Source organism: Lycorma delicatula, chromosome 7 (assembly GCF_047948215.1).
Source record: "Lycorma delicatula isolate Av1 chromosome 7, ASM4794821v1, whole genome shotgun sequence".
In the NCBI taxonomy this organism is placed as follows: domain Eukaryota; kingdom Metazoa; phylum Arthropoda; class Insecta; order Hemiptera; family Fulgoridae; genus Lycorma; species Lycorma delicatula.
Window position 1 is genome coordinate 51,030,438 of NC_134461.1, and position 18,470 is coordinate 51,048,907.

Here is an 18,470-nt window from a genome sequence, read left to right on the forward strand (position 1 = left end):
CTTAAATTTCTTTTCCTCTTTTTTTTAATTCTTATTGTTTTATTTTTACAGCCACTTAACACAAACCAGTTCTTGGGTACCTCCTGTTGAAGCTTGGTCAAAAAATTCTGGTGGATTGCCTTACGGCTGGGAACTTGCAACAGATAGCGATGGCAAACCGTATTTTATCAAGTAAGTTAAAATTATAATTTTAATTAACGCCTTTCCGTTTATTATATTTACCTTTAACGTAAACTTTGTTTCTTTTGTTCATTTGGCGCTAGTAAACTATCACAATAACTAGGAGTATAAAATTTTATTTCTAAATAGACAGTGTTTTGTTTTTTTGTGAACAGAAATCATCAATTAATTCAGATGAACCAATAAAATTAGCTCAATTATTATCTCAAAAATAACTCATTATTTTAGTAAAACAAAACTTTTCACCTAAAAAAGTTTTCACTTTAAAGTGAAAATAAGAGAGAATATCTTCTAGTCTGTTAAAATATATTTTTCGACGGATAACTTTAAAGGAAATATGTGTATTAAAAACAGGGTGTCCCGCAAAGAAACGGAAAATTTTTCGGAACATGTTCTACTGGTGAAAATAATAAAAATATTTCACATAAATATACGTTTGGAAACGCTTGGTTTTCGAGTTACGGCTAGCGAAAGATTCTGATTGAATTTCAGCTCTTCTAATAAAAAGAAGCCCTACTATAATTTTTGGGATCCAAATTAAGGAGTAAAATTGGTGTTTTCTCTTATAATTTAAGCTGAAAAATAGGATAAAACAGGTCCCAGAACTGTAACTCCTGTAGTTTTTAAAATAACCCACGTAAAACACAATATTTGGTATCGAAAAACAAGTTTTATTTTTAGGTTTGTAGTACAGTAGCTTTGTTAATGACTAATAAATGCGGAAGATTTAGTAAAAACTTGTAGATAATTTAATTCTGAGGAAAATTAATGTAAATACAGCCAATAAAAAGTAAATAAAAACATCAAAATTTTTTTTTTATTGAAGCAAAACAGACAGAAAATCGTACCTAATATTCTGTACCTAATAATCATAATGATAATCATAATCATATTGATACAATATAATAAAAAAATAAAATACATGAAATGATAAAATAGCAACAGATTAATTAACTATAGTAATTGTTCGAAATTTCTTCCTTCTCAATGTACACAGCACTCTGCTCGACGTAGAATATTTCTGGTGGCGCGGAAGGGATAAATATTTTCTTTCCGTAGGATGCGCCACACTTTGTTTTTTGACAAACCAGTGTGACATGAAATTCGCCTTGTATTAGTGCCTGGGCCACGCTGAATTGTTGAATCGCACGATGTTCATTAACAAAATGATTTCCTTGGAGTTCAACAGAAAACGAACACGTTGGAAATGAGCTAAAATATTGTTTTTATAAATTTTATATTTCTTTTAAAATTATTTTCAGTAATTAGCGTTTTTGTTTTTAAAAAGAATGTATATTAACTACAGAAAGATTAATATGATTTTGTTTATTTTCGTCTGTTTTGCTTCAATAAAAACCAACTTTTAAGTTTTTACTTTTTATTGGCTGAATTTATAATAATTTTCTCACAATGAAATTATCTACAAGTTTTGTTACTAAATCTTCTCCCGCATTTATTAAACAAACCAAAAAAAAACTTGTTTTTAGGCAACCAATTTTGTGTTTTACGTCAAATATCTAAAAACCTACAGGAGTTACAGTTCTGAGGCCTGTTTTTCCTATTTCCCAGTTTAAATTACATAAGAAACCACCAACTTTACTCCTTATTTTGAGTGAATAATACTGGGTAATTTGGTTCCTTAATTACTGTAGGGCTTCTTTTTATTAGAAGTACTTAAATCTGAGCGAAATATTTCGCTAGCCATAACTTAGAAACAAAGCGTTCCCAAACCTATGTTGATATGAACTTCTTTCGTTACTTCATCAATAGAACATTTCCTGAAAGTTTCTCCGTTTCTTAGTGGGACATTCTGTATATATATATATATATATATATATATATATATATATATACATTTTTTATTCTTTTAATATTTGAAATTGAACGTGCCAGATGGACTTAAAAGACCTATTTCAAAAGTGATAAAATAACAGAAACATGTTTATTTTTTTACAGCTGCCAGATTTCCAAATAATTTTTAAAATGTGTTTTGTTAAATAATAAATTCAAAAAGAAGAAGCTTCAGTATAAGTTTCTGTTCACTTATTTACTCAACTTTCTTTAAAGTAATTCATAAATCGAAACCTGTTTCTCGATTTTATCTTAAATTCACTAATTGTTGGGTTTCAGTGAAGTATATATCTTTCTGTGGTATACCTAGATTATAACACGGTTTTGTGTACAATATCATTTGGATAAAGCGTACAGCTTATGAGTAAATTAAGATTTACTAGATATCCTGAAAACTTCTGGATTTTCACAAAACTGATTACATAAAATATCCTTTTTTTAATTATTATTTTAGATTTTATATTGTTATTATTTCATTTATTCTGTATTTACAATTTTATAGGGTCTAAGGATGATACAGGAAAAAATAAGAAAGATTCTAATAAATTCATTCAGCATCTTTTTTCCAGGTATAATTTATATAATATGTACATGCAGTATAAATGTTATTTAATGCTGTGTGTTGCTCTAAAATCGTTATGCCTGTTAATTTTTTGTTTAATTTTTATATCTGATTTTTATATACAACTAACCTTAATCTTTTTATTTCATTGTTTCTAAAAATTTGCTTTCTATTTATTTTTTCATAATTTTTATCTGTTAACATAATTATAACCATAATTATATACTGAATTTTGAATACGTGAATTTACATAATTATTACATATGCTGTCCAAAAAAAAACATTGAATTGTTAATTATTGGCTTTTGTGTGTGTGATTTTTTTTTGAAAGAGGGGATATCAACATATATATTAGCCCATTCGAAATAGAGTTTGAAAAGGTGCCATGCCTAACCAGGATTCAAACCTTCACACGAAATGCCGAGCGCTACCTAATCAGCCACGACATCGGCAAACGGCATGTGTGATTTTTAAATGTTAATTTTCTGGATTATTTATTTAATTTTAGCTAATCTCCTTATGAGATTTTATTAAATTTGATTTTTTTTTAAACAAATTTAATAAAATCTAAAATAAATATTTTATAAATACCTGTATATAGTTTTTTAACTTTAATAATTGTAGCATTTAAACCAAATTCCTTTCATCCTACTTACTGATAAGAAATGTTTTTTCTCTTTCTTCTTAACTGCTCATTCTCATTTTTTACAGATTGCTTTTGACATTTTTTTGTTTACTTTCTTGTTTTAAATATTAGTAAATTCCCTACTAAAGGAATTTTTTCTTATAGTAAAAAAAATCACCTTGTCTACTAGAAGAATTCGCACAAAATTTTCCCTTAAAAATTGAAGGCACATATTAAATAAATTTAATGTTATTAAATGTCATTTTAGTATTTTAACGGCTGTATGTTTGTAATTACCATTTGTAACGGTCTTAATAAAAGACCATTTGTAACGGTCTGGAATAAAAAGAGTTCAAACTCGTATTGGATGTGAAAGGGAAGAGGTTATTTTTATCGTTGATACTACTGGCTAGTGTATTTATGAATTAACTGAAATAATGTTGTACAGAAAATTTCAGAGAAATCAGATAAATCCTTCAGGAATTATCTGAAAAACTTCCTGATGATCGGGTATATATATATGCTTATTAGTTTTATATTTTTCTCGCTTTGAGTACACAAAATTAAATTAATTGTTTTCCTGTTATTACTAATGAACAATGAAATTAATAAGTTATTATAATTAAAATTTAACTAACAGAAATTCTAAAAAAGTTTTTTAAAATAATCTGTAATTACTTTAAACCTTTTAAACATGTAGCGTCATCGCTAAAAAATAAAAATATTAACAACACACGTCACTATAAAGAATACATTTACTACTTACGATGTCTAGTAGAACTAAAATCAGTTCACAGCCTCTTTCAATATTTGCTTCCAGTTCATCCTATCAACCAGACCTTTTTTCTTTCTTTTTTCTTATTTGTCCTTTCTCATTTCAACAAATTGTTTTCCACATTTTTTCTTTGCTTTCCTGTGTTATTGCTTTTACTACTATAACTACTGCTAGTTGATTCTTTCCTTATCCCTGCTTCAACCACTAAATTTATTTAATCATCCCTTCTTTCATTCTGTTTGCTAATCTATCTTATTAAAAATTTTGTTATTCTATCTTAATAAAAAGAGATTGTATTTTTTTAAATACTCCAGATTTTACAAGTATTTTATCGGAATGTTACTTACAATTACTGAACTCGACAGATAGATTAACGACATAATTCTGTCTAGAAAATTTCATCAGATTAATCGTCTGAAATTATTATTTAAACGACTGATCAGACATACATAAATTCTATAATTACTCACTTTAAAAATTCAAAAATACGAAGTGCACTTAAAAAAAACAAATGACACAGAATAATCAGTGATTACGTGAATTAAACTCGGAAAACCGTAAACCAAAAGAACATCCACAATAATGTTTGAAATACATTACTACTTGTGAAGAGAAACGGAAAATTAATTTGAAATGAAAGAAATGGTTACAAATAGAAAAGTATAGAACTGGACTGATGTCCCACATCTAACTTCAAAAATAAGTAAGTTCAATCAGAAAAAAGTAGAAGAGAAAAAGTTAATAGTTTGGTGTTTTACACGTTGCTCCGTCTTATTGGAAGAAGCCGTACTCTTTACCACAATAAATTCTTTAAATATCGGGTATGGCTTTTACAGTCCTAATGGAAGTCGAATATTTCGTTATGCGTTTGAAACCGACCCCCTTGTAGGCATTTTTTTTAACAAATTGCGTATGCTACTCTTTGTTGGAATAATGGCATTCGAAAAGTTTTCAGCTAACGTTTGACGATTTTCTTGAAAGGATCAAGAACGCACATAAGCTTCTTCTGTAATAACCCTTTACTAAATAAAACAAGGCATTTAAAAAAAAATAGAACTGCAAAGAACGAAGCTATACTGCACTGAAGTGTGAACAGTTTATAATTGATTACAATAAATGAGAGCAATAACACACACAACCAATATTGGCGCTAGTAGTAGCAGCGACAGTAATAGTGTTAAAGGTGACACTCGAATAACTGTTGTACATGCCGGTGTCGATTTTTTTTTCTTCCTGTTTAGCCTCCGAGAATCACTGTCAGGTATTACTTCAGAGGATGAATGAGGATGATATATATGAGTGTAAGTGAAGTGTAGTCTTGTACAGTCTCAGGTCGATCATTTCTGAAATGTGTGGTTAATTGAAACCCAACCACCAAAGAACACCGGTATGCACGATCTAGTATTCAAATCCGTATAAAAGTAACTGCCTTTACTAGGATTTGAACGTTGGAACTCTCGACTTCGAAATCAGCTGATTTGCGAAAACGCATTCATCATTAGACCAACCCGGTGAGTTGCCGGTGTCGATTTGGTTTTAAGTTTTCTCACCCTGTAATAGTAATAGATAAGATTACTATTATATTATTATTATACATATTATAACATTATTATACATAGAGACAGCATTTCCTTCCTTGTGTTAAGAGTGCTGTCCTCTATGAGTTGGAACGCTGCGATGTTCCCGTAGCCCTGCAGGCCATGGTACGTGACTGTCTAACCGTGCGGCTCTGTTTAAGGATGCGCACCTAGTTGTGGAAAAATCAGTTACCAGGGGAAGCCCGCAGGGTCCCGTTCTCGGTCCCCTGCTGTGGAACCTGGTATTCGACGGATTTCTGGGATTGACATTTCCAGAAGGGGTCACGGCCCAGGCTTTCGCGATGATGTCTTCTTTTAGTTCGTGGTAATTTACGACCACAGATAGAAAACCGGGCGCAGCAGACCTTGTCAACCGCAGAGGGCACGATGGACATTCAAAATTTAAAGATTTTTGTGCCCAAGACGAAGTTTATGCTTCTCAAGGGTGCAGACAAATTATCGTACAGTCGTAACCCCCATATTAAATATAAAGGCTGTGTAATCAACCGAGTTAGAGTTCATAAGTGCCTAGGTGTTTTGTTTGATGAAAAGTTGCTGTTTAGCAACCACATTAGGCAAGTAGCGGCGGACAACTTCTCAGTGATGCACAAACTTAGGAGGATTGTTTGGAAAGACTATGGGTTGTCGGGCCGTCAAATGTACATGGTGTACTGAGGTGTCTTGGAAAGCATGACTTCTTACGCGGCGGTCGTTTGGGCGCATAGGTTGGATATAAATTTTTAAAAATATCACTTTTTAAAAATATCACTTTTTAAAAATTTAAGGAGTGCCCAGCGCAGAGCCTTAATTATGCACTGGTTTTTTTAAAAGAACCTCCTACGAGGCTACCACCGTATTGGGAAAGGCTCTCCCAATCGATTTAGTGGTGAAAGTTCGGCCAGCCATGTGGAGATTGCCGGGAGGTCGAGGTATTTGGGATGCGGTTTCGAGCCAGGCCAGTAACGGAGAGGAACGGTGATCACAATGCACCGGATCTAAATTTTGTTCAGTTGCCCATCTCCCGCCTGCGGAAGAGTCTGCAGAGACTCACGATTGAAGTATGACAGTTGTAATGGGACACCACGACTGAGGGAAGATCCTTATATAAGTTTATACAAGATCTGGGGGGATGGTATGGTATGCCTTGTTATCTTTTTTAAGGGCAACAGGTGCCCAGGTACTCACCAATCACGCTAACTTGAACCAATATCTGTTTCGGTTCCTCCTGGCAGCTGATGAGCTGTGCGTCTGCGGGGAGGTTCAGTGAAATGAACACCTGATGTTTGACTACCCTGCTCTTGGGGGACCAGGGACCGGGCCACTGGAATTTAGAGGTCAAGGGGAAAATTGGCCACTCACAAGCGACGAATCAATGTGGCGAGAGCCGCATTGTCGGACCGTATGGGAGTTCCTAGATGCGCTTGCTTTGTTCAACCGGTATCCGTAGCTTGCTTAAGGGAAAAACTCTTACCGCATTGCCGCGAGAAAATAACCCTAGTATGGCTGACCACCAGCCTATTATTATGGCTCCAAGCGCTATAAAATGGTGGACAGGTACTTGCTGGCATTCAGCAACCGAAGGGTTGGCAGCGAATTGCTGCCTAGACGAAATAAATTTTATTATGGATATCATATACATTTTTAGTAGCTGACGGGGTGCGGCTTCCCATTTTAGTAAATGTATGAAAAGTGAGCAGTTGGGACACGTAAGCCGATGGTGTATGGCACCACGCTTAGTCCGTTCACGCTGTTAGGTAAGCTCTAGGAGCTATGTTAGGATACTGGTCGCTAAACTGTTAGAGGCTCAGTTGCCATTTGTGGTACAGGTCTTATGCTTTAGGGCGATCGAATGGGGTGGTGGTGGGAAAAATGCCAAGCAAACCAATTATGTTAAAAAAAAAAAATTACTATTATATTTAGCTTAACTATTAATATTTGGTGCCTTTATTTATACACAAATATATATATATATATATATATATAAATAACACCTATATACTTTTTATATGTATAAAATAGAGATTTTTCCAATGAAACATATTATTTTAGTGTGACAATTAATTTACTTCAGTTTAAAATTTTTTGCTGACGAATCTTAATAAATTGAACTTCTACCGTATAGTTTTAGATTTGAGAGAAGTAGGATGAATTTATGTTGTATGGGACTTTAAAGGTGGTTGAGAAGATGAATGAGCAAGGGATGGTGTCAATAAATTGGTCTTTGTAACAGATTGCTACAAAGTTCAGCTAAGTTACTACTTTTTATTGATTCAACGTGTTACAAAAGTTTTATTAATTTATTTTGAGAACCTTTGTTTTTAACTTTTATTTGATATTAAGTTTCTCGCAGAAATTGTAATTTTGTTTTATTTTAAAACTATCAGTAAAAGTTTTTCGTAAGTAATTGTTAATATAATTACCATTTATTAATATTTTTCAACATAGACTTTTTTAAAAGCATTAATTTTTTTTTTAAATAGAAGTTTTTTTAAACAAATTAACCGAATTTGAACATCATTCAAAATTATTGTGTCTTATTCAATTTTGTTTAATCAGTTTTTTCATTAAAAATATTCTGATTTATTTTTATGTTTGATATTTTAAAAGACCTCAACTTACAACTAAACGATATCTATAAATGAATGGTCACATTTATCTGCTGATCAATCATGACATAACTTAATTTTTTGTGCATTGACTCAGCTGAAACGGCTGATTAATATCAATAAAATTCAATTGTCTTTACATTGCAGAATTTTTTTTTCTTGATATCTTTGCAATTATTTTAAAACGGAAGCAAATTTAACTATTATCGACGACTGTATTTTTTCTGAGCATCATGCGTGAATAATTGAATTTTTGGAATGAACCTTATCTTGAAGCTATGAAATTGTAATTATTGGCGAAGTGGTAGCGTCTCAGCCTTTCATCCGGAAGTCCCGCGTTCGAATTCCGGTTGCTATAGCATTTTTCATACGCTACAAAATTCCATTTCCTTATTCCACGTACAAGCTTCAAAGCTTCTGGGTAATTTTATCAACCAAAATAGAAAAATAAAATAAAATAGAATATGTTTAAGTGAAAATACTTTCAGGGTTCAGGGATTCCTTAAATAATTTTATTAAAGGTTTATAAACCTTTATTTTTATTAAAAGTAGGTTTTTTAAACATCTTATTTAAATTTTCTGCTCCTTACCAAATTTATGAATTTAAACCAATATCAAATCAAGAACCATAATATCAAGACGGAAATGAAGTAAAATAATTTTAAAGCAGACTAACCCTAGAAAATGTATTCTTTTAGTTTCCTCTTTCGTAGGAGACTTTTGACTAAAGTCTTTCTATATATACGAGGGATATCTGTAAAGTAAAGACCGGTGGAAAATTTCTCTCCTTAAGGTTAGCGAACCTGTGTCGTTCATGGCTACGCTAGTAATGTACACACTGCATTGGTGTTTGTAAGTTGTCGCGTTGTAGTACCTTTGAATACGTGTGAGTTATTACATTATAAATTGAATAGGAAAATCGATGTTGCCGCCGACTGTGAAATACGTGGTCATATGTTTTTTAAATCATCAAAACGTTAAGCCGGCTGAAATTCATAGGCAGTTGTTTGCTGTGTACGGTGATAATGTAATGAATGAAAGAAACGTCCGAAAATTCTGTGAAAGGTTGAGAATAACAGAATTAATGTGCATGATGATGAACGTTCGGGGAGGCCCTCGATAATCACCGAGGATTTGTTGAATTGCGTCAATGATGAAATCAGAAAAGATCGTCACTCAACGTTTTCCGGCCTGGCCCTTCTTTTAACTGATGTTTTAAGAGCTGTTATCGATCGTATTCTTCATGACCATTTAGGCTTCAGAAAGGTGTGTGCACGTTGAATGCCGCACGTCCACGTGATGCTCTGTTACGAGCCCAAGTTTTTAGGTGGTTTAAAGTATTCAGTTGCAGACGATCCATGCTCTGAAAGACCGTTATCTTCAAAAACCGACGACAATGTTGAGCGAATCAAAGATTTGATACGGTACCACCGGCGATTAACTGTCAGAATGAATTCAGAACAATTGAATTTGAACTATACCACAGCCATTCAAATTTTGACAAACGAATTGGAAATGAAAAACGTTTATGCAAAATTGGTGCTAAAAAACCTCACTGTTGAACAGAAAAACAACAGGGTGGAAGTGCGCCGCGATATTTTAGGGCGAATTAAAACTGATCCTGATTTTTTAAAAAATGTTATTACTGGTGATGAATCTTGGATATTTGAGTACGACTCAGGAACAAAATGCCAGAGCAAGGAATGGCACACTTCAAACTCACCACGTCCCAAAAAGCAAAAATGAACAGATCAAAAATCAAAACCACGCTAAATTATATCTTCGATAGTAATGGCATTGTTCATAAGAAGGTTTTGCCTACAGGACAGACTGTAAATCAATATTTTTACCGAGAAATTCTTGATAAACTGCGAAAAATAGTTGCCCGCGTGAGAGCAACCATCAAACACAATCTGGATGCTTCATCATGACAATGCACCTTATCACACTGCACTTTTAATTAATGAGTTTTTGGCAAAGAAAAACATTTCTGTAGTTCCTTAACCACCTTATTCACCTGACTTGAATCCCTACGAATTTTTCCTGTTCCCGACTTTAAAAAAAACACCTCAAAGGACGCCATTTTGGAACAGTAGAAAACATTTTTCAAAATGTAACTAACCATCTGAAGGATATTCCGGTTTTTGAGTTCCAACACTGCTATGAAGAAAAAACCATTTAATGCGTTGCGTGGCTTCCCAAGGAAACTATTTCGAAGGTGATAGAGTTCATGTATAATTGGATCGTAAATAAAATGTTTTTTTCTGAACCATCCTCATTACTTTATTTGCAGAGCTCGATAAACGTTTGTTATGTTTAAAATTTCTCTCAAAAAATTATCAAATGTTTTATTCACCTTTTTCACAATTTTTCGAATTAGAATAAACTGCATTAATCATTCTTTATTGATCAGCCTCCTAAAATTTAAACACATAATTCTTACACATACTCAAAGGATTAACACTGAGTAAAACCTTGTCAAAATCAGTTTATTAACAAATTATTTACAATATTTAAAATTTTTTAATCTGCCTGATTAACAGAACCATATAAATTTTTTAATTTTAAGATGAAAAATCGTTAAAAAATTATTAGGAATAAACTTTATTTATTATGAAAAAATGTTGTTAAAAACTGAAATCATATTACGTTAACTTGTTATTTCGGTTTCGTATTTTTAATTAACTAAATATTAGTATTTTACTTCACCTACAGTAATATTGGACCAGTTGGTAATTTCAGTTTGAAGCGTGTATTTTGTTGCATTAAAATAATGGGAACGCGTTACTCTTAAGAAGCTACAAAAGATTAATAGCTTGCCAACTGACTATATATCAAGGTGAGAACGAGACGTTTCGACCTACCGCTGTAATTTAACTCATCCTTGATTAGTAATGAAGTGCTATTTCTAAATTTTGTTTCTTGATTAGTAAAAGAACTGAACAGGTATTTCCTTTCTAGAAAAATTAATATTTAATTTTGCTTTATTTTTTAATCTAATAATAACTATTATTAATATATATATATATATATATATATATATATATATATATATATATATATGACAAATACAACATTCTCCTGTAGCACCACATTTCAAAAGCTTCTAATCTTTTCTTCTCAGATACTCCGATTGTCCAAGCTTCACTTCCATATAAAGCGACACTCCAAACATATACTTTCAAAAATGTTTTCCTGACATTTAAATTAATTTTTGATGTAAACAAATTATATTTCTGACTGAAGGCTCGTTTCGCTTGTGCTCTTGGGCATTTTATATCGCTCCTGCTTCGTCCATCTTTGGTAATTTTACTTCCCAAATAACAAAATTCTTCTACCTCCATAAGCTTTTCTCCTCCTATTTTCACATTCAGTGGTCCATCTTTGTTATTTCTACTAAATTTCATTACTTTTGTTTTGTACTTGTTTATTTTCATGCGATAGTTCTTGCGTAGGACTTCATCTATGCCATTCATTGTTTCTTCTAAATCCTTTTTACTCTCGGCTAGAATTACTATATCATCAGCAAATCGTAGCATCTTTATCTTTTCACCTTGTACTGTTACTCCGAATCTAAATTGTTCTTTAACATCATTAACTGCTAGTTCCATGTAAAGATTAAAAAGTAATGGGGATGGGGAACATCCTTGTCGGACTCCCTTTCTTATTACGGCTTCTTTCTTATGTTCTTCGATTATTACTGTTACTGTTTGGTTCCTGTTCATGTTAGCAATTGTTCTTCTATCTCTGTATTTGAATCCTAATTTTTTTAAAATGCTGAACATTTTATTCCAGTCTACGTTATCGAATGCCTTTTCTAGGTCTATAAATGCCAAGTATGTTGGCGTTTTGTAGAAAACATACAAAATGAAAATGAGAGGTATTTTTAAGAAGAATTTTTTATGATATGTATCTAAAATCATGTAACTGGAGAAATATTTGTCATAAAAAGAGAATTCTATTAAACATATTATAATCTAAATAAGTAAGGATCTAATAATTTTGCATTTGATAGTAGGAATCATACTCCATTTTTATACACATATATTTATGTGTACGAGCAAGGAAGTATTTAAATGTCATAATGTTTTTGCTGAGAGATCCGGCTGTAAGTTGAACAATAGCTAATCTTTTAATATTGATAGGTAGATAATCATAACCTGAAATATTAGTTTATACGTTGTTACAGAAAACTTCAGATTGGTTACTGACTAGTTTAGCAACAGATTAATAATTCTTTCATTTTAAATTTCTGTAATTCAAGGACTGCATTTATTTAGTTTTAATTAAAACTAAGTATGTTAATGTACTAATACATTTCCTTAAGTTTAATGTGGAATGAATTAGCAAAGTTCTTTCAGAAGAGGGATTCATCGTTTGAATGGAAGTATTAGAGAGTAACATACATTATTTTTAACTACAAAATGAAACTTTTGGTAGTGTAACATGATATATGTTAAATGGATTGATGAGAGAGATGGCAGTTACAGAACAGATTGTAGAAGAACATATACTTCAATATTGATATTTTTATCTTTCACTTTGAATATGACTTATTTATGTATCTCTTTTATTATATAATTGATTCATGAAAAATGTAACAAACTTCCAGGACATGTTTTACTGCATAAAATAAAGTACATTTAAATATGGGTGGGTTTGGAAATGCTTAGAAAGATTTTACCCTAATTTCTGCACCTTCACTGATGAACAAATTTAAATATGGGATCAATCTTTGCTAAATAAATGACTAGTCTTTTGTAGTCTAACTTTTTGTAGAGAACCGTACATGGAACATAACATATGGTAAAGTAATAAGACACGATTATGTAAGGTAATTTACCTGATTAACCCTTATTATATCTATGTTTTTTATCTAAGAAAAAAAATCCCTTTCTGCACGCCGGAAAGCGGCGGTTGATTTCACCAGTAAAACTAAGTAGAGATTTACCGTATTATTATTTAACTAAGTTAAATTTCACTAAGTAGGGGATAAAAAAGATTTCCACCCTAAAGTTGAGAAAAACATCAAATTTACTAAATACAACAATGGTTGCATGTGAAAAAGAGTTTCACATTTTAGCATACAACAAGCCCCATTTTTTTTCAGTTCCAGCAACATTTTGTCATCCCTTGCCGTAAGGGTTGGTCATATCAAAAATAGTTTTATACAAACGTTTTAGGTAATGTATGGAGGACTAACAACCACTTTAAACCAATTTGATACTGTGCCTATTAAGGGAGGTGTGATTCTGTTTTGTCTTCAAAACCCTATTTTTTCAACCCCCTAGGCCAGTGGTTGGTGTTATCAAAACATTTACTTAGATAACTTTTAAAATTACGACAGTTATCATGTCCACAAGAAAGTGAAATATATATAAATGTATATATAAACTTTTGAGCTGATGGTTTTGGAGTCTGGGGGATGTGAAATGCAAAGATATGTCAAAATTTTCCAGAAGTGGTACCCATTACAATAGCTTTCTTATGAAATCTACCTAAAAAGAATTAATAATAATAAAATAGAATAATTTTTCTGAATGAAGAGAGTATCATAAAACGTTTTACAGAAATTAAATGGTTAGAAATAAAACAGTGTATCTAATTATGTGTCAGTTCATTTATTACAATTATTGTTTGTATATTTGCAAAGCTCTACTCTCAGATTTTAATTTTTTTTTCAATTTTTTAAAGTATTTTACATTCTTTACTGGTGTACGAAAATATATTATGGTAATTTCTTATGGTAAGAAAATATATTAGCAAAACCTATCCATTTAATGTTAATTAAATAGTTAGTTTCTATTATTTATTTGTTATTGAAGCTTTTGTGATAATATCTAGGAAAGTTTTCAATTTATATATTATGATTATGATGTAAGTCTTGACAGACTGTAAATCCAATTCTCATACTAACAATTTTTTGTTTGCATTTATATAAAATATTGTTTCAGACTTTATGAATTATTACTTACATTTTGTTTTCACCTACATAAATTTGTTTTCAGTCACATCAACAAAACTACAACATATGAAGATCCTCGTACAGATTGGCCTGAGGAACCACCTCAGCCGAGGCTTGTTCAACTTATCAGAGATCCTGAATTGGGATTTGGATTTGTTGCAGGCAGTGAAAAACCTGTCATTGTCCGGTAATTACTTTTTTTAATTATATTTAATATGTGTATTTTTAAGTTTTTTTCAGTGGTATATACTATTTGAATATGGATTATTAATTCAGGAAATAATTTTCAGTTCTTAAATGTTTTTTATGCGAAAAAGCCAACTTAGGACTATGCAAATATCACTTCTTTCTAGTTTCTTTTATCTTCTTCGTTTCTCTTTTTTTTCAGGATGCTTCGTTTTTATTGCTCTGCCCATAATATTCCTGTCCTTTTTTCTTCCACAAGAGCTTTTATATTGCAAATTATTCCTTGGAAGTTTTCTCTATCATAACAGTCCTCTTACTTCAAGCATATCTTTTGGAGGTCCTCTTCCATCTGTTCCAAGTAAATTGATTTGTTTTTCATGTTACGTAGCTTATTAGAAATTTTTTATTTAATCTGTTAGGGTCCATCCTGATCATATACTCCAAGAAATGTTTTACCCTTGGACCATGGGTTTTCCTTATTAGCTTCTTTCGATTTTGAGCAATTTTTAAAGTCAGTTAGATATAATGTTTCAGTGCCGTACAAGATTACTGGTCTTAATAAAGTAGCATATTGTCTTAATTTTGCAATCTTGTGGAGATCTTTATTATTATAGATGCCTCTTGATAAATCAATCATCACCAGTTTTAATATTCTGTTTTTAAATTGACTGTCTATTCTTGTTCTACTTATAATCTCTCCTAGTACTTAAAGTAGTTGGTGACATGTACCTCTCCTTATTATTTTGTCTTATTTATTTATCTTTATTATATTTTTTCATATGGTAGTAGTTTTTTTTTTAAATTGTCACTTTTTGATTGTCAGTTCTTTTAAAATTTCATTTCTTTATTATTTTTAAGTTGAATATAATTTTGTGTTGTATTGTTACTTTCTTGTTTTTATCTTCTACTCTAAGGTATAACTTTATTTAGAATAATGTTCATTTTAAAAGTTAATTTATCATTTTCAATGCCACATGTAAACCTTATAAATTTATGTAAGGTTATGAGTTAAATAGTTTTCTTTTTAGGCAATTCAATTTTTTATTGTATTTTTCATCACTAAATGGTATATATTCAAATGTTTACTTAAATTATTTGCTATATATATTAAATGAATTAATATTATTAATTTTTATTTAGTTTACTATTTTAAATTTTTAAATTAGGATTTTAATCTTTTGTTGACATATTTTATTGGATTTCTAGAGTTTTGGGATGTTTTTTCTGTAACTATAAAATTTCAATCTATTTAAAATTAAATATTGAATGAACAATAGGACATATTAATAAAAATTATACATTTATCAATTATTAACTTGCTAAATACTAATTGAAAAAAAAAAAATAGTATTTACCAGGTTATGTTTTAACTTTTAATACATTCACAAATAAACACACATATACACATATGAAACTTAAAAACAGTAACAAAGATTCACATTAAAAAAAAACAACAACAAGAAAACATGAAATCTATACATTTACATAAAATGTAAATTTTAGTATGTTAAAACTAGTTTCTTTCTTGTCTAACAAGTTGAGTTCCAAATAATTTGAAAACTGATAGCACCTATACTGGAATTTCTTACTGAATCTTGATTTTTCTTTTTTTACTCTTGAAATATTGAAATCTATATAAAGTATTGGTCGCTGATGATTCACAGGACTTTGAAGATAGCTCTAATGACCTTGGCTTAGAATTGTTCAAGAATTTGATGTTAGAACCACTGGACAATTCTCAGAGGTGAATTCAACGAAGATTAAGTTGTCTTTAACATCCATTTACAGATAATAATCTTTGAAGTAATGGATAAATCGGATTTATGACCGATCAACCAATACCTACATCTAGTTTTAATGTAATTGTAACTTCTTGTGCTTGGATTAAACATGATTTTTCCATGTAAGGAAACAATCTAGATGTAGTCCAAAATACTGAACACCTGCTCATGAGATAACTCTTGCATCAAAAAATATTTAAGGACAGCTTTATCAATGAAACATAAATGTAGCATGTGCTGACTTTCATTCTTTGATTTCTACTTTCCATATTGTCAACTATGTTATAAATGTCAACTATGTCAAAAAAAATTCTTGATGATTCTGTGAAGCATCAGTATGATCCATCCTTTATAGGTAGCAAGAATGGCAATATCATCATTATAAATATGTTCATTGAGAAAAAGTATTTTATTAACATAAACATCAGTTTTATTAACTCATTTGTATGAATATTAGACTAAACTGTAATCTGTTTTTAGAACTATTTTTAATAATTACAAAATATCTGAATAAAAAGAGATAGACTTGAGATGTTTGTAAAGATAGATGAAATTAGATTAAACAGAGTTAATAATTGAACATTTAGGCTGTAACAGATGCATTCATATTAAATGAGTCACATAGATTAGAAAGTTTTGGAAAAGCTCATCAAACCAGTTCACTGATGATACAAATATTCTTTTATGAATAATAAATAATGTAATCTTCCACTCATCATACTAAATTATACAGAAAATATAGTTTACATCTTTTATAAAAATTCACTTCATTCTTAATTATATGCATACAGGTTTGTTACTGAGGGTGGACCAAGTGAAGGGAAATTGCAGCCTGGTGATCAGATCTTGAGAATTAATGAAGAGGATGTGAGCACTGCACCGAGAGATCATGTTATACAGTTGGTGAGAGCGTGCTCTGAATCCGTCCAACTTCTTGTAACACAACCTCCTCTTGATAATGTAAGTGTTTGAAGTGATCATTAAGATTTAAAAAAAAAAAAAATCATTGAAATTATTATATTATTATTTTTTCCAAAATAGTTTTTTTTAAATTTGCATTAATGATATAGTGTTAATTATTTTGATCAATATCAATGATGTTATACTCCAATATAATGTAATAATTTTGTTATAACACAGGGTTTTTAATATTAATACTTAAATAAAAATAGCCAGACGAAGAGTAAATGATATACTGTCAGAATTATCTTGTTTAGGTAAAAGTTAGATTGAATAGATTAGGTAGATAAGTTATAGAATTTACAAATGTAGAGAAATGTCTTTAGATTTTAAATAAATGTAATTGTTGCTATAACAAAGAAACAACAACAGATAAATTTAAAAATCCCTTTCAGCCCACCGGAAGGCGAAGATAGATTTCACCAGTGATAAGTAGGGGATGAAAATGATTTCCACCTTAAAGTTAAGAAAAACTTCAAATTTACTCAATGCGACAATGGTTGCATGTGAAAAAAGATTCACATGTTTAGCATATGACAAGCCCCATCTTCTTACAATTCCAGCAACATTTTGGTCATCCCTTGCTCTAAGGGTTGGTCGTATCAAAAATTGTTACAGATAAATGTTTTTAGCTAATATTTAGAAGACTAACAACCACTTTAAACCAAGTCGATGCTGTGCCTATTAGGGAAGTATGATTTTTCTTGTCTTCAAAACCCCATTTTTTCCACCCCCCTGGGCCAATGGTTGGTGATATCAAAAGAAGTTACTTAGATAAGTTTTAGGCCCTTATCCAAAGAATAGTAGGAACCTAAAACGACTTCGATATTTTACTTAATAAAAAAGTTATAGCAATATTTTGTTTTTTTTAAAAAGCCCCCCCCCCCCCATTAATACCCCCATGGTCCAGTTATGCCCATTAATGAACTCGACTGAGATTTTGGGACGAGTTATTTTTAAGGAACAATTTGAAAGTGATTGGCGTAAAATTACGTTAGTTATTGTGTCCACAAGAAAGTGAAATATATATAAATGTATATATAAACTTTTGAACTGACGGTGGTTTTGGGGTCTGAGGAATGTGAACGAGAAGATATGTCGAAATTTTCTGGAAGTCAAATCTTGGTACCCATTAACAATAGGTAGCTTTGTTATGAAATCTACCTAAAACTACTGCATTATAGTTCTAACTTCATATTTGTACAAATATCTACTTGGAACCAATTGGTTTAGGTGTATTACATGTAGATTAGTTTTGTTTTGGAAACTGTATGGATACTTGAGATTAATCTTCACTCTTTAACTCTCTGATTAAACTTAGAATGCAAAAAGAATAAAACTGTCTACACAGCATTTGAGCTGAAGAAGGCATTTGATTATTACGTTTCGGGCATACTACAAT

At 30.9% G+C, this 18,470-nt stretch overlaps 1 protein-coding gene across 1 annotated transcript in view; it reads left to right on the forward strand.

Moving 5' to 3' along the window:
• Positions 1 to 18,470, forward strand: part of LOC142327273 (uncharacterized) — a 164,918-nt gene that overhangs the window by 80,618 nt on the left and 65,830 nt on the right. The window contains exons 2-4 of the mRNA XM_075370165.1: positions 52 to 171; positions 14,185 to 14,328; positions 16,900 to 17,068. Of these exons, the coding sequence (XP_075226280.1) occupies positions 52 to 171; positions 14,185 to 14,328; positions 16,900 to 17,068 (433 nt within the window). The remainder of the gene's footprint in view (positions 1 to 51; positions 172 to 14,184; positions 14,329 to 16,899; positions 17,069 to 18,470) is intronic.